The sequence below is a fragment of the Rhamphochromis longiceps genome, linkage group LG23, assembly GCF_057381845.1.
Source record: "Rhamphochromis longiceps isolate RC_006_pf linkage group LG23, R_longiceps_female_GT1.1, whole genome shotgun sequence".
Lineage (NCBI taxonomy): Eukaryota > Metazoa > Chordata > Actinopteri > Cichliformes > Cichlidae > Rhamphochromis > Rhamphochromis longiceps.
In genome coordinates, this window is record NC_140578.1 from 17,596,239 (window position 1) to 17,620,715 (window position 24,477).

General features: G+C 40.9%; 1 protein-coding gene across 1 annotated transcript in view; it reads left to right on the forward strand.

The window, feature by feature from the left end:
• The window catches only part of LOC146641556 (NLR family CARD domain-containing protein 3-like), a 45,565-nt gene extending 24,937 nt beyond the window's left edge, over nt 1-20,628 (forward strand). The window contains exons 8-10 of the mRNA XM_085399546.1: nt 13,024-13,197; nt 18,886-18,932; nt 19,107-20,628. Of these exons, the coding sequence (XP_085255672.1) occupies nt 13,024-13,197; nt 18,886-18,932; nt 19,107-19,675 (790 nt within the window). The 3' untranslated portion in view covers nt 19,676-20,628. The remainder of the gene's footprint in view (nt 1-13,023; nt 13,198-18,885; nt 18,933-19,106) is intronic.
• Nucleotides 20,629-24,477: the final 3,849 nt, after the last annotated feature.

A 24,477-nucleotide genomic window follows, 5' to 3' on the forward strand; every position in this document is an offset into this window, starting at 1 on the left:
AATTGTTTAGTGACCTATTGGCAGTTAAAGTTACATTTGGTGTTTTTGTCATTCTTTTCACTGCTTTTTGTTAACAGAGCAAGGAATTTTCAATATGGCATTTCTAAATATACTAGTGTTGTTTAAAAAGCACAGATTATTTATATTTGCACGTACTATTATTTCAGAAAAAAAATATTATGATCAACATTATTTCCCCCAAAAGAAATCAGTGTAGACTTGAGGAAAAATAATTGATATTCACAAATCAGGAGATGTATATACAAAGTTATCACAGCATTTCAAAGTCTCAAGAACCGAGACCACATGCTAGACCATAACAGATTTTGCTCTGTGTTAGCGTAAGGAGGGTGAAGAATTCTTCTGTGACTTTTAATCACCATCTAAACAGCCTCAGCTTTGGAGTGTTTGTCTAATTCAGCTCCAGGTGAACACACCTGGTTAAATTCTTTCCATTTCTCATTCACCTTTTGTTTATGAAGGCACCTTTCAAAACTGAACTAAACACTATATCTAATATAATATGGCCAGTAAGAGAAGAAATTGTAGAATGATAATCCAGATTTCATTATGCATATAAAAATTTTAAAAATAAATAAATAATTCTCTTCTCGCCCCTGCGGGCATTCTATCCTTCAAGCTTGGGTCCTCTTCCAGAGGCCTGCAGCTTGAGGGTCCTGTGCAATATCTTTGCTAATTCTAGGACTACACTCTTCTGGACAAAGATCTTGGATGTTGATACTTAGATCTGCTTGAGCCACTTGCCTAGCTTCGGGGGTCACTGCACTAGGTGCTCGAATTACCACTGGGACCACTATTGCCTTCACCCTCCACATCTTCATGAGCTCTTCTCTGAGCCCTTAGTACATTTCAAGCTTCTTCAGGAACTCATCAGGAACTCAGTGGGGATGTGGCATACAACACTAGAGGCCAACTTCAAGCCCATAGCACAAGTGACCATCAAGTGCAGGATCTCCCAAGGAGATGCTCTCTCCCCACTGTTGTTCTGCATAGGCCTGAACCCCTTTAGTGAGCTCATTATCAAGACTGGCTACGGATACAGACTATGGAATGGAGCAGTTGTCAGCTACCTCCTGTACATGGATGACATCAAGCTGTATACCGAGAGTGAATGAGACATCAGGTAATCAGAACTCAGGGGATCCAACTACCAGAAGGCAACATCGCAGGCAATGTGGAGAGCTACATGTACCTGTGAATCCCATAGGCAAATGGGAACTACAAAGAGGCTGCTAGGAAAGCTGCAGTGACCAAGTACCTGCAGAGGGTCAGGCAAGTCTTGAGGAGCCAGCTGAACGGTAAGAACAAGATTCAGGCTATCGTGATCAGGTATCCTGCTAGGATAATAAGCTGGCCAAAGGAGGGAGATAGAAGCCACTGACATCAAGACAAGGAAGCTCCATCAACCATGCATGGAGGGTTTCACCCCAAGTCCAGCACCCTGAGGGGTGTATGCTAAGCAGAACCCGGGAGGCCGGGGACTAGTGAGTGTCAGCACCACAGTCTAGGATGAGACAGTGAACATCCATGAATACATCAGGAAGATGGCCCCAACCAACTGCATGCTCAGTGAATACCTCAGGCAGCAAAAACCCAAGAAGGAAGAGGAGCAAGAGGAGGAGCACTCATTGAAGGACAGGCACTGTATGTATCACCGGCAGATGAGGAATAGGCTGACATCCAGAAATTCTATTAGTGGCTGGATTGAAAGACAGCACGGAAGTACTAATCATGGCAGCACAAAACAAGCTCTCAGAACAATCCATAGAGGCTGGGGTCTATCCGCACCAGACAAGACCCCCAGTGCAGGCTGTTTAAAAAAGTCCCTAAGACTATCCACCGCATAACAGCTGGGTGCAAGATGCTAGCAGGCAAGGCAGACATGGAACGCTATAACCAAGTTGCCGGCATAGTATACAGAAACATCTGTGCTGAGTATGGCTTGGAAGTCGTGAGATCAAAACGGGACTTCCAGATACAGACGGAAAAAATGGTAATGTCTAACCAACCAGACATAGTAGTGGTAGACAAGCAGAGGATAGAGGATAGCTTGTGATAGACATAGCAATACTGACAGCAACATCAGGAAGAAGGAACATAAGATGTTAGTGAAATACTAAGGGCTCGGAGAAGAGCTCGAGAAGATGTGTAGGGTGAAGGTAACAGGGGTCCCAGTTGTATTCAATGCAATTGATGAAGTGACTCGCAAGCTAGGCGGCTGGCTTCAGCAGATCCCAGGAACAACATCCGAGATCTCTGTCCAGAAAAGCACAGTTCTAGGAACAGCAAAGATGCTGTGCAGGACACTCAAGCTACCAGACTTCTGGTAGGGTACCTTAGATTGAAAGATAAAGACCCCTGCAACTCAGTATAGTACAGTATAATACTACTCCATTCAACAAGCAACCTCTAACCCTGTAAGATTGTTTTAAATAGTCTGGTCAGAAAGTTCACTGCTCTGTCTCCTAGATATCGCCATACTGATACGAGTATGTCATCTGGACTGCCTTTAATCCTCTTTCTAGCTGCCATCACTTCTACCTTACTAATCCTCTGCACTACCTGATTCTAAACTAGATCAAGATACAAATCTTTTTTTCATCCTTCCTCACACATACACGTCTTTTCCTTTGCTTTTGCTATTTTTCTTTTGCTATACACCTTCCTATACCTTTGTCTTTCTTAATTTCTATAACTAGCCCCCTTTTCCTTTGTTAACCTCTTTCTTTCAATATTTGTGTGTATATTGTAATTCCATTATAAAGTAGAGATGGCACGATACCAATTTTTTATGTCCGATACAAGACCGATATCATAAATTTGTCTATCTGCCGATACCGATATGAATCCGATATAGTCTATTTTACAATCAATAAAACTGTTTTTTTTTTTTTTTTTTATATCTTGCTGCATTTTGTATAGGTTCATACCCAAATTTAAAAAGACAAAACACTAAAGCTATTCTATTACACTCGTATGCAAAAAATACACTGCACCCAAAATATTTCGCAGTTCAGCAATACTTTTTTTTGAAGGACGGGGATAAAGGGCAAAAAACAAACAAAATAAGCAGACAAAAAATACATATATTGATCACCTTGATCGCCTGTTAATTAAGAAAAAAAGAGAAAACGAGCAGAAGGAAAAAAAAAAAAGAGCAACATAATAAACAACATCACGATGATCTATGGGAATATCACAGCATATACTAAATATTAAACATTATTGTGCAGCACATAAGATCGACAGCGCACAGTGTGCTTTGAGGTAGGAGCCAAAAAGGGTGTAGTTTGTGTGTGTGAGCACCCGTGTGTACACCTGTGAACATGAGCGTGCTTGTATTTAAAAGGTTCCTTCATGTAATGATCTGCTAGAGGGTGTGGGGAGCCACAGACCCGTCCTCCAGGGCATGAAGCAGGTATGGAGGAGATCAAAACTCCAGACATCCAAAGGCCCTCAGAACACAAGAGACCAAGGAAGACCAACAGAGGGGCAGCCGTGTCACTATCCCAGAAAGAGCTGAGGAGAGCCCCAGATGAGGGGTCACTCAGCAGCCGCGGAGCAGAAGCCAGGGGGGGTTGCAGTGACGTGCCCGTGAGCTCCGCCGGCAGCCAGCTGGGCCAGAGTGACCGAGCCCCAGGCTGAGGGCACCCCACCCCCGAAGGCCCCGACAAGCAGCCACCAAGGAGTGAGCTGGTGTGTACCTGGACGCCCACCCCAGACACAAAGAACCACCAACGCACCAATGTCTGAGGGCGTCTGCCTACTGGCAGGGGAAGTGGTGGCGAAGATAGGCCTCCATACCTTGGAGGGCCTGAGATGTCCCTAGAGAGGTGGCGTCTGATACCCAACCTGACATACTGTTTAGACACAGACATACAGGCACACACAGATACAGACATCCATTCCCACCCTCATTCTCTCATATGCAATTACTCAACACTCACCCAACGTGGAGACAGACATAAAGAGACACTGTACACACAATCACACTCCCCAAGCGTACTCTATACCCCAGGTCTAGGTACCCTTGCCCCTGGAGGGGGGAAACTGCACCCAGACCCAGATAGTGTTACCCTTTTCCCTGGGGTGAAGAGAAGCAGACTGGAGCAGCAGGGAAGCCCCACATTCCAGACCCTAATCGGATGGCCAACTCCTCCTAGCCTCCCCGCTCCAACAGGCAGCAGAGAATAGGGGTGTGTGAAGACTCCAAACCTCCCTCCGCCCGCTCATATGTAGTGTTGATGCATGTGTGTTCTAAGGTGCATTTATACTGTTCAGTTCAGCAATACTGATCTTTTTATTTAATCCTTTAGCAGAACTTTAAATCTTAAGTATTTAAAGTAATATTCAAAACGTATTTTAAAATGCATGTTTTATGCAGATTTCTAAAACTCTTCTGAAAGAAAGAGTTCTGAAAAAAAGAAGTGCAATATCAGCACAAAATAATGTTTATAATTCACAACTTAAAAAAAAACCCAAGTTGTAGAATGGACCCTTTTATACTTAAAGTTTAACATAAATAGACATCCAGAGTGTAAAGCAGTACAAATCAATGCAAACACAGCTTCATGACATCTTTTATCAAGATGAATGTCAGTGTAAGCTGCTTCTATCACATTTAACCTTAAGTTGAATTTTATATAATTTCGATACAAAACTTAACACAAGTATGGGGGGGGGGAAAAAGTGTTTTTCATAGTTTTTTTTTTTTTTTTTCTCAAACCAAGAATCTGTTTAACCTGCAACTCTGTTCTTTTCAAAGTAAAACTTGACTCTAACCATTGTATAGTCAGACTTAACAATCACAACGCACAGATGTCTCTGCTCCACATATCAGTTGTTAAGCTTAACGTGGGAATGCTTCACAAACATTCAGAGATGAACTTACACACTTGCTTCTCTGGGATAGCTTTCTGAAATGCCGGTTTGAAAGCATGTAGCGAGGTTGCAAATGCTTTCATTGTGAAGTAACGCCACACCGCCAACAGGTCTCGCACGCAACAGCTGCTCTATCATGTGACAAATACTGCTCCGACGTGCTAAGGTCACTGCCTGGGCTATGCCATGTGGCAAGTTTTGTGAGGTGCTTTTGTGATATTTAATGGATTGGGTTACATTTTTTATTTCTCACCCATATCCGATCCAATAATTTAGGAAAATATTTTGTTTTTGTTTTTTTATAAAGATTTATTTATTGCCTTTTCATCAACAAAAAACAAAAAAAAGCAAAAAAAAAAAAAGCAAAAAAACTTGAGTGTACAACAGCAATGCATGTACATCGCAAATAAACAAAGTCCAGAGGACACATAGATATAGTTATATATATATAGTCTCCCATGAAAATCATTCAGATATTATTACAAAAAAAAATGTATGCAAACCAAAATACCCCCCCCCCCCCCCCCCCCCCCCAAAGGAAAAAAAAAAACCCAAAAAAAACAAAGGTTGACAGATAGTGCTCCAGGGAAAAAAAAACAACGAGTTATAGCATAGTGAGCCATTAGGTTTAAGTGCATTGTTCCAGGGCTTCGGGCTGAAGTTTAGTCCATGGGTGTCAAGTTAGTTAGAGAGGCATCCAAATTAGTGGTTGCGATGATAAGCTACGTCCTCTTCAGTTCCAGTCCATTTAATTTCACAACCCTTCTCCTGTCCTTCTATTTAGCAGTCCAGCACTCGCAGGGTCCCCAGGTTCTCTTTAACAGCTGCAGCACTACTTCTCCCATACGGGTTAACTGGATAGAATCATTTCTGTTCATTATCGATCATTTCCTCACTTTCCAAAAATAACAAATTTCCCCACATTTTTTTAAAGGAAGCATGTTTACTCTTTATCATGGACGTGAGTTTCTCCAAAGCAAGGGATTTTGACAATGTCGATAACCAAGTTCTCAAGTGTGGTCTACTAGTGGATCTCCATGATTTGGCTATGCTGTATTTCGCCTGTAGCAGGCAGAAGATTGTGGTTTTTTGGTTAACTTTTCTCAGCTGGATTTCGGCGGGGAAAATTCCTAGGATGCATAGTTTAGGGCATAGATTCAATTTGACACTTGTGATATGTGCAATTACTTCTAAAACTTCTTTCCAAAACTTTTGGATTTCTGAGCATTCCCACAGGCAGTGCATCAGTGTGCCTTTTTCCCCACATTTAACACATATGTCCGGAGTTTGGGGGTCAAATTTGTTTAATAATGTTGGGGTAATATATGTTCTCATTAACCATTTGTACTGGATTAGTTTAAATTGAGTGTTTATAGATTGTGTTTGGGCTTTCAAGCAAGCTTTTTGCCATTCCTCTGTAGTTATTCTGCACTCTAAGTCTTGACACCATGCAAGTCTTTCTTTTTCTGAGGATGTTTGAGAGCCCTCTCTGAGGTTACTGTAGAAGCGAGATATTAAACCCTTCTTCAGCTGATGGTTTATTGCTATATCCTCTAATGAGTTTAGAGTGGGCAATGTTGGGGATTTTTGGGTTTTTGAAATGAAGCTTCTAATTTGGAGAAATTTAAAGAAATGTTTGGTTGGGATGTCAAATTTCTGTGTCAAGCCATTGAAACATAGTAAGGTATCCTTGTCAAATAGGTCTGCAACTTTACACAGGCCTCTGTCGGCCCACATTTTAAAGCCCAAATCTTTCCAACCGGGTTTAAAGGCCCTATTGCCCCAGATAGGTGAGAATTGGGATAGTGCTGGCATTTCATTTTTAAACTTGAGTGCGTCGAACCACACACGAATGGTATTTTTAACGAAGAGGTTTGATGTATCTTTCATCAGATCTTTATACTTTGCAGAGTACAAGTACGTGCTGAGTGGTAAGGGGGTAGTACTTGTCCTTTCTAAATTTACCCAGGGTAGGGTTGTTGTTGAAAACCAGCATGAGGCCGCGGAGAGCTGTGCAGCCCAGTAGTACCGTTTGAGGTTTGGAACACAAAGACCTCCCCTATCATACGGAAGATATAGTAGCGAAAGACGCAGTCTGGCTCGTCTGTTATTCCAAATGAATTTAATGAATATTGTTTTTGCCTTTGTGAAGAAGTCATCTGGAGGGCTGAGAGGAATGACTTGGAAGAGATATAGAAATTTTGGAAGGACGTTCATTTTGAGAATATTTACTCGTCCAATCAACGAGATTGGCAACATAGACCATCTATTGATTAAGTCAACAACAGAGTTGATAGTAGGAGAGTAATTTGCATGTACCAAATCATTAATTTTTGGAGTGATTTTTATACCTAGATAGGTAAAACTGTCTCTGGCAATTTGGAACGTTGTTTGAATAGGTGGTTTAGTTCTTTCAGAATGATTAAAGAAGAGGATGGCCGATTTGGATTCATTAATTTTATAACCGGAGATCTTGCCAAAGGAGTTAATTGTTTTAAGTAGCTGGGGAATTGAGCTCTTTAACTTAGATAGCATTAAAATAATATCATCCGCGAATAATCCAATTTTTAACTCAATATTATTTGTTCTAATACCAGAGATATTTTGATTGTTCCTTATCGCAATAGCCAATGGTTCTATTGCTAGGACGAAGAGAAGAGGCGAAAGGGGACAGCCTTGACGTGTACCTCTACCTAGATAGAATGGTCTAGATATGATGTTGTTAGTTCTAACTGAGGCTATAGGTTTATTATATAATATTTTGACCCAGGTCATGAAGTAACTGCCAAAGCCGAATTGAGACAGTACCTTATAGAGATAGTTATGTTCGATCCTATCAAAAGCTTTTTCTGCGTCTAAGGAAAGCAAAGCCATGTCTAGATGTTCTGAGTTTGAGTAAAGTACATTCAGTACTCTGCGAATACCATGCTGCGTTTGTCGGCCTTTTACAAAATCATTCTGGTCAGTATCAACGAGAAGATGAAGGTACCGTTCAAGTCTGTTTGCCAGTACTTTGCTTATTATCTTGGCGTCAGAGTTTATTAATGAGATTGGTCTATAAGATTCACATTTTGTAGGCGGTTTCCCAGGCTTAGGGAATACCGTTATGAGTGCATTACGCAAGGAAGGGGGAAGCTCTTTTAGATCATAACTTTCCACCAGCATGTCGTACAAAGGGGATATTAATTTGTCTTTAAATATTTTGAAAAGGTCTAGTGGAATTCCATCTGGGCCGGGAGTTTTTCCCATTTTTAATTTATCAATTGCGATCGACAGTTCATTCATAGATAACTGAGAGTCTAATTCACATCGAGCTTCTTCAAGGAGTGAAGGGGTACTTATTGAGTCAAAGAAGGATTCTAATGATTCTCGAGTCGTATCTCCTGTTGAGGTATATAGTTGTGAGTAATAGAGTTCAAAGAGTTCATTTATTCTATAAGGATCTGTGGTGTTTTCGTCTGCAGTTCTAATTTCATTTATTGTTTGTTCGTTCAGTAGCGTTTTTATGCGCCATGCTAAAAGTTTTCCTGCCTTTTCCCCTTGGTCATAGTAGGTCTGTCTCAGTCTAATGAGTCCTCCTGAGGCTTTCTCAGTAGTTAATTTATCATATTTTGCTTTTAATCTTAAAAGTTTTTGTTGGTTTTCTTTAGAGTCATTCAGGTTTATCTCAAGTTCCATTTCTTTTATTTGACCTTCGAGGTCCAACATCTCAGTATAATTTTTATTTGCTTTGCTTTTGGTGTAGCTTATCATCTGCCCACGAATAAAAACCTTAAAGGCTTCCCATCTTACTGAGGCTGTGGTTTCGGATTTATTAAAGTAAAAATAGTCATCAATATTTTTACCTACATATTCCAAAAATTTTTGATTTTGCAGCCAGTGTGGTTTTAAACGCCAAATAGGGTTACGTCTAAAAGCTGTTGTAACTGAAAAGTTAAGCGTAGTTAATGAGTGGTCAGATATAAGCACACTTTTATATGAACAGCTGTTAATTCTGGAAATAAGAAAGTTTGAAATCAGAAAATAATCTATGCGACTGCGGCTATTATGACTGGCTGAGTAGCAAGAGTATTCTCTCCCTGTTGGATTTCTTAATCTCCATATACAGTGGGGCAAAAAAGTATTTAGTCAGCCACCGATTGTGCAAGTTCCCCCACTTAAAATGATGACAGAGGTCAGTAATTTGCACCAGAGGTACACTTCAACTGTGAGAGACAGAATGTGAAAAAAAAATCCATGAATTCACATGGCAGGATTTGTAAAGAATTTATTCGTAAATTAGGGTGGAAAATAAGTATTTGGTCACCTCAAACAAGGAAAATCTCTGGCTCTCACAGACCTGTAACATCTTCTGTAAGAAGCTTTTCTGTCCCCCACTCGTTACCTGTATGAATGGCACCTGTTTGAACTCATCATCTGTATAAAAGACACCTGTCCACAGCCTCAAACAGTCAGACTCCAAACTCCGCCATGGCCAAGACCAAAGAGCTTTCGAAGGACACCAGGAAAAGTATTGTAGACCTGCACCAGACTGGGAAGAGTGAATCTACAATAGGCAAGCAGCTTGGTGTGAAAAAATCAACTGTGGGAGCAATCATCAGAAAATGGAAGACATACAAGACCACTGATAATCTCCCTCGATGTGGGGCTCCATGCTAGATCTCATCCTGTGGGGTCAAAATGATCATGAGAACGGTGAGCAAAGATCCCAGAACCACACGGGGGGACCTGGTGAATGACCTGCAGAGAGCTGGGACCAAAGTAACAAAGGTCACCATCAGTAACACACTACAACGGCAGGGAATCAAATCCCGCAGTGCCAGACGTGTTCCGCTGCTGAAGCCAGTGCATGTCCAGGCCCGTCTGAAGTTTGCCAGAGAGCACATGGATGATACAGCAGAGGATTGGGAGAATGTCATGTGGTCAGATGAAACCAAAGTAGAACTTTTTGGTATAAACTCAACTCGTCGTGTTTGGAGGAAGAAGAATACTGAGTTGCATCCCAAGAACACCATACCTACTGTGAAGCATGGGGGTGGAAACATCATGCTATGGGGCTGTTTTTCTGCCAAGGGGACAGGACGACTGATCCGTGTTAAGGACAGAATGAATGGGGCCATGTATCGTGAGATTTTGAGCCAAAACCTCCTTCCATCAGTGAGAACTTTGAAGATGAAACGAGGCTGGGTCTTCCAACATGACAATGATCCAAAACACACCGCCCGGGCAACAAAGGAGTGGCTCCGTAAGAAGCATTTGAAAGTCCTGGAGTGGCCTAGCCAGTCTCCAGACCTCAACCCCATAGAAAATCTGTGGCGGGAGTTGAAAGTCCGTGTTGCTCGGCGACAGCCCCAAAACATCACTGCTCTCGAGAAGATCTGCATGGAGGAATGGGCCAAAATACCAGCTACTGTGTGTGCAAACCTGGTAAAGACCTATAGTAAACGTTTGACCTCTGTTATTGCCAACAAAGGTTATGTTACAAAGTATTGAGTTGTATTTTTGTTATTGACCAAATACTTATTTTCCACCCTGATTTACGAATAAATTCTTTACAAATCCTATCATGTGGATTCATGGATTTTTTTTTCACATTCTGTCTCTCACAGTTGAAGTGTACCTCTGGTGCAAATTACTGACCTCTGTCATCATTTTAGGTGGGGGAACTTGCACAATCGGTGGCTGACTAAATACTTTTTTGCCCCACTGTATCTTTAAGATTCAATTCTGACATAAAGTGTTGTATGGCTTGTCTAGATTTTGGGTGGGAGGAGTCTAAACCTGATGATCTATCAAGCCTAGGCTCCAGGGTACAATTAAAGTCCCCCCCAATAATAATCTCACCGTGGAGGGCTGCAATAGAGAGGAATAGATTATTATAAAAGCTGGGGTCGTCAATATTGGGACCATATACATTAACTAATATTAAATCTTGGTTCAGTACGGAGCATTGTAGAATAATGAATCTCCCTGCAGGGTCCAAGATGGTTTTTTTCATACACATGGGCACTGATTTATGAATGAGTGTTGCCACTCCTCTAGCATATGTTGAGAAGTGGCTAAAGAAAACCTGACCTGGCCATCTCCTCCTTATCCGGTCAGTTTCACTCGCGAGTAAGTGTGTTTCTTGAATAAAAACTATCTTTGGGTGATATTGTTTTATTCTATCCATTACTCTTTTCAGTTTAATATATTTCCTAAGGCCTCTTACATTCCAGGAAATTAGTTCAATATTTGAATAACTACTCATACAGTTTGTGCCCTTAGTGACCTGGGTTTGACTACATCTCGTCTCTCCTGTCGAAGCTCACAAATTCTTATTTCAAGAGCACTATACTTTAAAAACAATCTCTTATAAACAAAAAAAAAAAAAAAAAAACAACAACCCAGAGACCTCCCATGGGTGTAGGTCTCAAAACCTTCCCCCCCAAAGTCATTGCGGCTTGGGTATGCATCAGATCCATGTAAAGGAGCTGATGAAGCGTCCTCATGATTGAAGCTTCAAACTTAGGTCCGACCATATTAACTAAAGAAGTGGCCACACAATGTAAATGAATGAAAAGATTTAAACATAATATATCTAAGGCCATCTATATCATACCTGTACACCAGCAGCCATTGTATGTCCAATTTGGAATTGTTCATCAGAGTTACACGTATTTGATATGGTAGCGTTTCTGAGTGGGCGTGAAGTTTATCCCTCGTTTTGTTGCCGGACTTTTCGTATGAAATCTTCCACCTCCGCTGGTGTGTGGAAAAGGAGCCTGTTGTCATGTTGGAAAATCCTCATTTTTGCTGGAAAGATCAGTCCGAAGTTTATGTGCATTTCACGGAGTTGTTGTTTTACCTGGTTGTATTGTTTTCGCTGTTTCTGGACCTCCGTTGACAGATCAGGGAAAAACATAACGTGATATCTGTTGTGCGTTATTTTTCCCTTCAGACGTGCCGCTCTCATCACCCTCATCTTGTCTTGATAATTCAAGAATTTCATGATGATCACACGAGGTGGGCCAGTTGGAGTGTTTCGGCCTTGTAGCCTGTGTGCTCGTTCAATGATAGGTGGGGATGGGAGTGCGTCCCGTCCCAAAACATCCATTAACCATGTTTGCAAGAATATTGTAATTTCTCCTTGTTCAGTATTCTCGGGTAATCCAAAGAGTCTCAGATTGGATCTTCGGCTTCTATTTTCGAGGTCATCCACCTTTAGCTGGAGTTCCTGAAGTTTCTTATGAAGGGAAGCCTCTTTACTTGTGAGAGAAGAGACATCGTCTTCAACTTTACTGATGCGAGTTTCTGCTGAGGTGAGCCTCTCTGAAAACACTCCAATTACGTCTTTTATTTCTTGGTTTGATGTTAAAACTTCTTGCAGTTGAGCAGTGAAGTGAATTTTCAGCGACTGAATTGCGGCCAAAACACTCGCCTCGGTCTGTTGGGAGCTAGCACTAGCTCCTTCCATTTTCTCGGTTTCAGGTTCGTTGCTAGGATCGTCGTCTGATCCATCCTTTCCGGCTGTTTTAGGCTTGGACCTATATTTAGTCGGCATCCTGGCTGTTTAGATCAAAGCAGAAGCTTAGGTCGGTGAGGCAGCCGCTAAGAGGTTGGCTTTTAACCGCTGTTTAGGCGTACTTAAAGGACGTTGAGGTCGGAGCTCGAAGTCTCACTACCGTTCAGGTGGACGCCATGACCCCCGATCCAATAATTTAGGTCAGTATCGGACCGATACTGATACTGTATATCAGATCGGTCCATCCCAATTATAAAGCCTTCTTGTCTTATTTCTTCTGTCCAGAGGATACGCCAGCCACCTTCTTCTGAGTTTCCTTCACAGCATCAGCTGTGCTTTTATAGTTATCTTGTAACTCTTTCCTACCACCCATAGCCTGACTCATTTCCTCCCCTGAATCCTTTCCAACATTCTTTCTTCACCATTTAATCCTTGCCTTAGCATTCCCTTGCTTTTTGTCCTTAATGGCTAACAACACAGCCTACGTGTTATTGTATTAAAAAAAACAGTAATTAAAGTATAATTGTTGTTATAATAATAATAATAATAATAATAATAATAATTGTTATTATTCAGTGAAGTGTTTACAGACGTTTTGCTGCTTTGTGTGTCTGTAGTGTGTCAGGCTGTCTGATCACAGAGGAAGGCTGTACTTCACTAGCTTCAGCTCTCAGCTCCAACCCCTCCCATCTGAGAGAGCTCGACCTGAGCTACAACCATCCAGGAGACTCAGGAATGAAGCTGCTGTCGAGTGGGCTGAAGGATCCACGCTGGAGACTGGACACTCTCAGGTATGGAGAGAATGTCTGATAGAGGAGGAAGATCTGGAAACATTTTTTGTAGATGTGACATGAACAATCACAGACACACAGCTTTGATACAGACTTTACAAATGAAAAAATGAATGCAAGAGTCAAACAGCTGGAGGAGTCCGAAAGAAAATGAGTGAGTTTTCACTGAACCTGTTTCTGGAACAGGACCCAATTCATACACATTAATGTAAAGCCTAAATCTTTTAAAGGCATCATGCAGTTTGTCTTCTCACCACTAGTAGGGAAGAAAATCACCCCCAAATGACCCAAACTACTTCACAGTTATGTCCATGACATGTTGATTATCTTGGAAGTCTGCTGACCGTCATCATTTATCTGTTTTTAAGCATTGCCGGTGTTTTTCTAGTTAGAGCAATGATATTATATACAGGGTGGGCCATTTATATGGATACACCGTAATAAAATGGGAATGGTTGGTGATATTAAAGTCCTGTTTGTGGCACATTAGTATATGTGAGGGGGCAAACTCCTCAAGATGGGTGGTGACCATGGTGGCCATTTAGAAGCCGGCCATCTTGGATACAACTTTTGTTTTTTCAATAGGAAGAGGGCCATGTGACAATATGTCACAAGAAATACAATGGTGTGCTTGGTTTCAACGTAACTTTATTATTTCATGAGTTATTTACAAGTTTCTGACCACTTATAAAATGTGTTCAGTGTGCTGCCCATTGTGTTGGATTGTCAATGCAACCCTCTTCTCCCACTCTTTACACACTGATAGCAACACCGCAGGAGAAATGCCAGCACAGGCATCCAGTATCCGTAGTTTCAGGTGCTGCACATCTCGTATCTTCACACCATAGACAATTGCCTTCAGATGACCCCAAAGATAAAAGTCTAAGGGGGTCAGATCGGGAGACCTTGGGGGCCATTCAACTAGCCCACAACGACCAATCCACTTTCCAGAAAACTGTTCATCTAGGAATGCTCTGACTTGGCACCCATAATGTGGTGGTGCACCATCTTGCTGGAAAAACTCAAGAAACATGCCAGCTTCAGTGAGAGGGTAACACGTCATCATGTAGCAATTTCAAATATCCAGTGGCCTTGAGGTTTCCATTGATGAAGAATGGACCCACTATCGTTGTACCCCATATATTACACCAAACCATCACTTTTGTTGTTCCAACAGTCTTGGAGGGATCCATCCAATGTGGGTTAGTGTCGGACCAATAGCGGTGGTTTTGTTTGTTAACTTCACCATTCACATAAAAGTTTGCCTCATCACTGAACAAAATCTTCTGCGTGAACTGAGGGTCCTGTTCCAATTTTTGTTTTGCCCATTCTGCAAATTCTGTGCGCCGATCTGGGTCATCTTCGTTGAGATGCTCCAGTAGCTGGAGTTGGTAAGGGTGCCATTTGTGATTAGCTAATATCCGCCAAAGGGATGTTCGACTAATGCTACTCTCCAGTGACATGCGGCGAGTGCTACGCTGTGGGTTCTTGCTAAATGAAGCTAGGACAGCCACTGATGTTTCTTCATTAGTGACAGTTTTCTTGCGTCCACATTTTGGCAAATCCAACACTTAACCAGTTTCATGAAACTTAGCAAGCAGTTTGCTAACTGTAGCATGGGAGATGGGTGGTCTCGTAGGGTGTCTTGCATTGAAATCTGCTGCAATGACCCGGTTACTGCGTTCACCAGATATCAACACAATTTCGATCCGGTCCTCACGTGTTAACCTCTTCGACATGTCAATGGCTGTGAACAAAGAGAAAGTTGTAAATAACTCATGAAAGAATAAAGTTATGTTGAAACCAATCACACCATTGCTTTTCTTGTGACATTACCAATAAGTTTGATGTGTCACATAGCCCTCTTCCTAAAAAAAAAAAAAAGTTGTATCCAAGATGGCCGACTTCTAAATAGTCACCACCCATCTTGAGGAGTTTGCCCCCTCATATATACTAATGTGCCACAAACAGGACTTTAATATCACCAACCATTCCCATTTTATTACGGTGTATCCATATAAATGGCCCACCCTGTAGAGCAATGACTGGTCCTTTAATCAGCTGTCATTCTTCACTTTCATAGATGAGTTGAAATGTTCCTACCTGCTTCCTTGAACAAATTCAAGCATTTGTATTTGTCTTTTGTTAATTCCAGAGCCTTTTAGAAGTAAGAGAAAAATAGGGGTTCAGAATGCGCCATCGCCACATGATATATGCAGATTTCAAATAGGTCATGACGTGCTTCATGAGCAGTTTGAAAGGGTGATAGATCTGTGTAAATTAATTTATTTACACAGATCTATCTACAATAGTTTTCATACTACACAGATCTTAATGTAGTTACATTTGTATAGTTTTCCTTCTTTTAATATAGTTAATGATTAGTATTAATAGCAGCTTTACCTGCATTCTTGGCACATTTTAAGCTTAGCTTAGTATGTAAGCTTAGTATTAGCACAGTCAGAACTTTTGGTGCTGCTAAGGATTTTTTTAAATTATTATGTACAGTTATCCCACTTTTTGTTCTCATCAAAACATGATGATTGAGAAGGTTTATGTTTGCTTTATTTACTGTCTCACTGTGGTTCCTCCTCTGGTTCCATTGTGGGGAAACAGTTTAATTTTAATTTAAAATATTTTTAATGTTATTTTAATCCATGGAGTGAAATTAAAGAATTTTCACTGGGAGCAGAAAGATCTAGACCAGCAGTTCACTGCAGTCAAACCACCTTCCATGTAATTTTGTTTTCTGTACATACTAGGCATTATGTAAACTCAGAGCTCAAACAAAAATAAGCCTCTTCTGGTGGATATGATTTCCACATTAGCAAGTCATTTAATCTGTAATCAGTGAGTTAATAATCATGATGTAAATACTAATATACACCTACACAAACAACTGAACACGTTCAAAGTTCAAAATTAAATAAATATTAAAATATGGAACTGCTCTGGCTAAATGAATGGTACAACACAGAAGAGCTACCTCATCAGGCTAGGACTTCATGTCTATTTACAGGCCAGTAAATATGGACGAAATGTAATAAGAGAAATTACAGAGGGTAAGAAAAAGTATGAAACGCATGAAGAAAGGAAGGTGCAAAAAGACATGCAAATTTACGACACCAGCTGAAATCTAAATTTATCAATAATAACAAAGCAGTCCTACCACTTTATGCAAATTAATATCATCTGGTTCAGTCCCAACTAATGGCCTATAAAATGGCATCTCATTACTAAGGTGTCACAAAAGAAACATTTCATGATGGGTAAAACCTCTCTCAAGACCTTTACAATCTTATTGTTGGAAAGTATACTGATGGCATTGGTTACAGAAGAATTTCTAAAATGCTGGAGCACTGTTGGGGCCATAAATCTAGAAGTGGAAAGAACATCATTTCACTAGAAACTGACTATGAACAGGTGGCTCCCCACAAAATTTCAGACAGAGTGGGGGAAAAAATTTACGGCTACCGTAGTCAGGAAAAACTCCATCTGCTTCAGGTCCCAAAGTGAAACAAACACTGCAGCATCACTGAGAGTCAAAAACTGTCTAAATTCTTTCATCTTTAATAAAATAATCAGCGTTGCTGCTTTACCAGGTGTAACGATTAAGTTTAACATCCAGGCATACATGAAAACAGAATTTATTACATTTGACAGAGTTAGAAGTTAGCAGAAAGTTAGCTCGCTAGCTTCCACCTAAACATGATATTGCATGTTCTGACTGAGAGATTTCTGAAAAATTCAAACGTACAGCTCTGCTATCACTTTCAACATAAATGAAGACAGAAAACTAAACAGTAGTGACGTTTGTAGGGTTACTGAAGTTGGGCTAGCTGGTATATAATGATGCTACGTGATCGCTAGCTACACAGCTATGTTAGCATTACATTAGCACAGTGAAGCTGGAGGATGAGCTCTAACTTTTTTCCACTCGATGAAAGTTAAAGTGAGAGTTTCTGGTGGTTAGGGGCAATCACATAGCAGGATGCTGTAAACGGACCAAACTTCAGTCGGGAGAACAGCTGAGATAATCCAGCCACAATACGAGGTTAGTCATTAATATACTGCACCAACACGGGAATAGAGCAGCTGCGAGAGAATTCAGCATTAATGAATCAATGGTAGGAAAGTGGACGAAGCTTAGGTTTCGGCTTTCCTCATTTTCCAAAAGTGCTTCGTCTCTTTGCGATTACTGTCGCCCGGCATAATTTGCAGATGATGTTGTTTGTAGCCGCTACATTGCTTTCGAGCAAAACAGGCGCAGCTTGATGACGCCATCAACATGCTCTATCGCGGTAGAGCGGTATAGTCAAAATCTCTACCGTTGCCCAAATTTATATTGTTTCAACCGTATACCGTTTACACCGCCCACCCCTATTCAAAGGCCTCGTTTCCAGAACTGACCCTTTCGACTTTGTAAGCGGGCACTAAACATGGGACATTAAAAGGTGGAAAAAAGTTTTATTCTCTGATGAGAAAAAAATTTATCTTGACCTGATGGTTTCCAACGTAACTGGCATGATTAACAGATCCCACCTGAGATGTTTTCTACATGCCATAGTGGAGGGAGCGCCAATGGTCTGAGGTGCTTTTTTTTTTTTCTTGAGTGAAACAATGGAGCTTCAGGAGGTGCAGGGGCATCAAACAGCCGCTGGCTATGTCCAGATGTTGCAGAGAGCATTCCTCATGACTGACGGCCCTCGTCTGTGTGTTAACGGCTGGGTTTTTCAACAGGACAACGCTACAGTACACAATGCCTGCAGGAGAAGGTTCTTCTTCCAGAAGAATAGCATCACTCTTTTGGACTACCCTGTGTATTCCCCTGATCTAAATCCAACTGAAAACCTTTCGAGATGGATGGCAAGGGAAGTTTATTTAAAAAAAAAAAAAAAAAAAAGGACAACAGTTCCAGGCAGTAGATGCCCTTTGTGCGGCCTTCTTCACCACTGGAAGAAGTGTTCCCACTCACCTTATGGAAACTCAAGCATGCCGCAATAAATTTTTGAAGTGATCAACAATAACAGTAGAGCTACTCATTACAGAGTTCAAGTTTGGAACTTTGATTTCTTTTTGGGGGGTACGGGTTTTTGGAGGTGTGGTCCTAAACTTTTGATCAGCTATAAATCAGCTTATTTCAGGGTTTTTTTTCTTTCAATAAATTGCGTGCAAAAATTGTTTTGTTTCACTCCCATTTCTTCTTGTTGTATGTTTATGTTGAAGCTCTGCTTGGAACCTTGAGATCCAACCATGCAAAATAAGACTTTTTTTCCCATTTTTCAAGTGGTCTTAACGTTTTGATTGGAATGTATTTTCCAGACACATTGTAGTGACCGTTGTTACTCAACTGTAAAAGGCCTGTTAAACACTATAAATTAAATCAGATTAAAGTTTATGAATCAGAGCAGGGAGGTGTCCTTTCCAGCTAAACAGAAGGGGAATATAAAGATAATGAAGGTCACAGTCTGAATCAGTCATATTTCATTCAATACAGTGGTGCACTGAAAGATTCAGGATCAGTCCAAATCATCAGGAATTTGATCCAGGTATGGATTGAAGTGTATTTGTGAAAATATTGGACTGTTCCTCTATCAGTGTCTAACAGTACGTGGATGAGAGTGATGTAATGTCCATGTGTCCATGCTGAAAGAGACTGTGCTGGACTGACCTCCCTCCTCCTTTCAGGGTGGAGCCTGCTGGAGTCCAATGGTTGACACCAGGTCTGAGGAAGTGTAAGTGTCTTTTTAATGTGATTCATGAAAACAAAGCAGTACACATTCAACCTCTTCAAACTGTCACATCACTCATTCACATCTCTGATGTCAGAAGTCATCATGAAAGTGTCAATCAATAAACAGATGATGGATCAATAACTGCAGCTGGATTGTGTTTGTTCTCTCCATCAGATTCCTGTCAACTCACAATCGACACAAACACCGTAAACAGAAAACTCCAACTGTCTGAAAACAACAGGAAGGTGACAGGTGTGGACAAAGTTCATTCATATCCGGATCATCCAGACAGATTTGATATCCGCCCAGAGTTGCTGTGTAAAAATGGTTTGACTGGTCGCTATTACTGGGAGGTTGACTGGAGAGGAAACGTTCATATATCAGTGAGTTACAGAGGAATTGGAAGGAAAGGAGACAGTACAGATTGTTTGTTTGGATTTAATGAGCAGTCCTGGAGTCTGAGGTGCTCTGATGATGGTCCTCGTCATATCTGGCATAATAACAAATCAAAGTCCATCTCCTCCTCCCCTTCCGTCTCTAACAGAGTAGCAGTGTATGTGGACTGGCCTGCTGGCACTCTGTCCTACTACATAGTCTCCTCTCACACTCTGATCCACCTCCACACCTTCAACACCACATTCACTGAACCTCTTTATCCTGGTTTTTATGTTTGGCCTGGTGCTTCAGTGTCTTTTTGCCAAGTTGAGTGTAAAGAGTGTCCCCCTGTTAGAGAAACACTCTGACTGTTGAACAGATAGTTCAGTCTGTACATGTCTGTCTCTTTTACTCAGAAACATGTTTTCAGATTCACGGATTCAATCAGTTGATGTTTTAAACTGTTCTAAATGATTCCTTGTAAACTTTTTCCTCTTCAGTCCTTTAAAGATGGAAGCTACGATTATGTTGTTTTTCTGTCTTTATCAACTCAAAGCTTTACAGTGAATATTAGTACAATGTTTGTTCCTGAAGCTTAGTTTACAACCAGCTCCTCTGCATTTTCAACAAGTCTGAGCTCGTGAAAATGTTTGATTTCTCTTTCTTAGTGTGATTTTTCCACACTGTCCACGTGCTCTTACTGTTTCAATCATTTTTGAAAATGTTTCAGACATAAGGGGAAAGTATTGGCTAAGTAATTTTTAATGGGGTTTTGACCATAATATGTTTGTATTAAGTGGCATGCATTATAATAACATATCTAATACATTGCAAAGACTGCATTAACTTATTGAAACTAGTCTTGCCTTTTTCTCAAAGACATATCAAGGTAGAATTTGGTACACTATGTAGGTAACGGCTTTATTATAATATTTATATAAATATATAAATATGCCTGTATAGAATTGGATATGTTGTGTATCTGTTTAGTTTGTGATAGTTTTCAAGTTTGATACAAAGTTCAAAGTTCTGGTGGTGAATCTGGTGTAATTTGGTGATAGACATTAGGTGTTTTGGGGGTGGGGGGGTTGTAATAAAACATTGCATCAAAAATGAAGAGGAATTGATGACAGATGTTTTTTTTCCCATAAAGGAAAGTTTCCTCTCTAAAGAGCCTTTTAAGCTACCTTCTGCCTGTACAGATCACTGAGTTTACCAAGTGATATTTGATGTAATTCCTGTTTTTGATGATTTCATTAATCTCTATCATATGTTGCTGTTTGATTTTGAATCCAAGCTTTTTGAAAATACCAGTTTATAGCGGTCTCTATTGCAGCAACAGCAGAACAGAGTGGTTTGAAGGGTACAGTCCCAGATCTGACTAAACATTCCTGTAGTGGGTCTTACTTACTTTTGTGTTGACGATTCATTTTACACTATGTATGAATTCAAAGATCTATATTTGAATTGAATTTATTCAGCTTTTTTGACAGACGGCCATACTGAGACCTGGGACGCCATCTAGTTTTCACTGAAAGATGAAAAGGTTCAAACAGCTTACAGTTTAATCACATGAGTTTAGTTCGATTGCTTTGACTTAAACCCTGACACATTTGATTCATCAGAATGAAATACTGAGACCGAATCATTTTGACGCTAATAGCCCCTTGTCAATTACCTAGTTGGATTGACTCTGCACAGTCGCCACAATTTTCACAGTTTTCCATTAGGTTCTTGTACCTTGTGAAAGATCCACAACAGACCCGTCCATATACTCCTGCTTTTGAGCATACTTTCAGTAACTGCAGTCGCTGTTACACAAAACTCTGCTATAGCTCTGCATCTCACGGCCGGGCACATACCAACAACCACCCCAGGACCTAATTCAGACTTTTTATGGTGGTGAGGCATTATTGTGGACGTCCGTCCAAGTGCGTCTGCCTCCCTCACAGGTGTGCCTCAGACCATGCCCCTCCACATACCTGGTGCGAGGTACTTTTTTTTTTTTTTTTTTTTTTTTTTTAAAGACCGAGAAGGTACTGAAATGTGACATTGTCAGACTGCATGCCACCGAATGGCTGGTCAGTAGCATCACTGGATAAGTCATGAAAGCAATTCATTCACAAAAATCAAAACAAACATTTTTGAAACCTGGCAACAAGGGAAATGTCTACAAAAATTATGCATATTAATTACGTTGCAGGACCCTCTGATGCGCAGAGGATGTAGAGACTTTAATGCTCATAGCACACTCTGGGGAGAAGAAAGTGTGTTTCAGCAAATACTTTTTCCTCCCTCTGATTGCATACATGCGGCTGTTTCAGCTGCTCAGTAATTTAGTAATTCAGACTCATGTCTAAAATCTATGTCTGTGAAGGTTCTCAGTCATCCAGGTCATCGTAGTCAAAGGAGCTTGCAAAGAAAAGCGTCTGAACTTCTTTAAGTTACTTGAAGACGTTTCACCTCTCACCCGAGAAGCTTCTTCAGTTCTAAGGTCAAATGGTGGAGAGTCCCAGATATAAACCTAGTGGGAGTACCCCCCCACAGAGGGACAAAAGGACCCCCTGATGATCCTCTAATCGCCTGAGCCAAGGTGTAAAACTGGGTGTGGGTCCCAATCAGCCAGAGTTTCGGGTGAGTTCATTGTGAAACCTGGCCGCACCTTATCATGCGAATTCCTGAGGTCAGATGGCCCAGGATGTGGGTGGGCATTAAGGCGTCTGGGGAGGGAACTCAAAACTGGATTATAGATGGCAGAGAGTTGGTGTCGTAAACCACCGCCTCTGTTCAAAGATGGTCGCTCACAGTGGACATAGATGGCTTCTTTCACTCCTCTTTCAAAGTCTAAAATCTAGTCAGAAAACACTGCTGTGGTTGTTGTGATCAGCACACAAGGTTTCAGCTGTTTTGGGGCTTCTCACCAGCTTTGGAAAAAAAAAACCTCAGACATTGGAAGTGTTTGGTTCACTTGCAGCTTTCTGGGAGTAGGTGTCATCAGGTTTGTTCTACACACTGTCAAACAAAGCTGCCGTGACTTTAACATTGATGGTCTTCACAGGCCACAGCTACAATAATAATGATGGGGTATTATTTTCTTTTATACATATGTGTTTCTGCTTGGGATAAATAGAATTGCTAGGATCAAAAACATTCATTCAGTAATTTCAAGGCTCAGCCCAGATGACTCTAGTTGATACATCTGGGTATCCTGGTTGCTCCCTGCCTAGAAGCAGCAGGTAAGCCACCTGTCCAAACTGGATGTGTGTTTAAAGTCAGCTGTCTATCTCATCGGTGAGCTGATGCAGCAAAGTATAGATGTATAATATTCATTACAAAGACAATTTGACTGTCTGAAAGAAACTGAGGACAATTATAGATCCTAAGGCCCATTCAGAGTCTCCTTAACATCAAATCCAACTTCGTGTTTATCTTTCATCAAAGCAGGAAGCTTAGTTCAGGAAATCCATTTATTATTGTCCTGCTTGAAGTCCCAATGAGGAAAGCAACACTTATTATGATGTTGATGGGCGAACGTGGCTCAAGAGTTGGGAGTTCGCCTTGTAATCGGAAGGTTGCCGGTTTGAGCCCCAGCTTGGACAGTCTCGGTCATTGTGTCCTTGGGCAAGACACTTCACCCGTTGCCTACTGGTGGTGGTCAGAGGGCCCGGTGGCGCCAGTGTCCGGCAGCCTCGCCTCTGTCAGTGCGCCCCAGGGTGGCTGTGGCTACAATGTAGCTTGCCATCACCAGTGTGTGAATGGGTGGATGACTGGATATGTAAAGCGCTTTGGGGTCCTTAGGGACTAGTAAAGCGCTATATAAATACAGGCCATTGATTATTATTAGCAGAAAGGAAGAGCCTATCATTCCTCAGAGTCATGTTTATCATCACATTATCATTAAAGGCCCAAACCATAAAAACATATTTATCAGTATTCTAAACATTTGTTTCACAGCAAAATTAAAGAGCTTTTTACACATTTCACTTTTCATCTGCTCTTTCAAATCAAAAAGTTCACAGAGTCAAATTTAGTTTAAAAGTCAAAAAAATCCCAAATTTCAGTCTTAATGAATGAAACAACTTTAATAAAGTAAATCAGCTGTTTTTTGCTTTATACTCTTACTTGTTGTGTTAAAGGCTGTAGCTTCATCTCTTATGGATGACTCAGTTTCCATGGAGAATGATGAGATGAGGCTCCGCCCAGCGATGGTTTGGACGGCGTCCTCGAAACCTGAAGTGGAGACGTTTCCACAGACTTCATTCAATTTTATCATTTTAAAAGATTTTGGAAAAAAAAGTGAAGAACAAAGTGTTACAGATTTATAACAGTGTTACAAGTACAGATAATGAACTTTACTAAACGAACAAATGCACGATTGTGTCCAAATAGAAAGCATACAATTAAAGAAGGAAAGGAAAAAGGAAGTAAAATGAGGAGATGAGACAGAGAGAGGGAGGAAGGAAAGGAGAGAATAGGAAGAAAGGGAGCACAGAGCTTTGCTGCTATTCTACAGTAGAATATGACAGGAAGCTGGAAAGACTCACAGGAAGTCTTCCTGTACAACTCCTCCATCTAATGCACAGTACACACAGCAGTAGTTGCACCCTCTTTGTGGGATTCTGGATATTTACCACTGAGCTATTTATATAAATTAGAACTATTGCTTATATTTTATAACTTTACTATATTGTATTATTTCATTTAGTTCAGTCTGTTACTGTTCTTATTGTCTTGGAGGAACTGTAACCACATAATTTCTGTGTTCTAATTCCAAAAATTTGACAAAAAAGAAATTTTCCTGCAAACATCCATGCTACAAGCTATAACACAGCCAAAATGATAGCTAAATCAAAAAAACAAACAAAAAAACTAAAAGATGTACAAAAGGTAAGGGTTAATTGGATCCAGTTTATCTTGTTAAATTTCTCAATAGTGAAGCAAGATGAGATGATAAGGAAGATGAGGGGTTTTTGGTGCGTATTAGGGGTGGGGTGAGCATGATCACTGCTTGCCTTTCTGTAGAAGTCGCCACACACCACTGCTGTGATGTTGGTCTGTGGTGGGGTGAGCATGATCACTGCTTGCCTTTCTGTAGAAGTCGCCACACACCACTGCTGTGATGTTGGTCTGTGGACGCCTCTCTGTGTTTTCCGCCCTGCTCAAGGTTTAC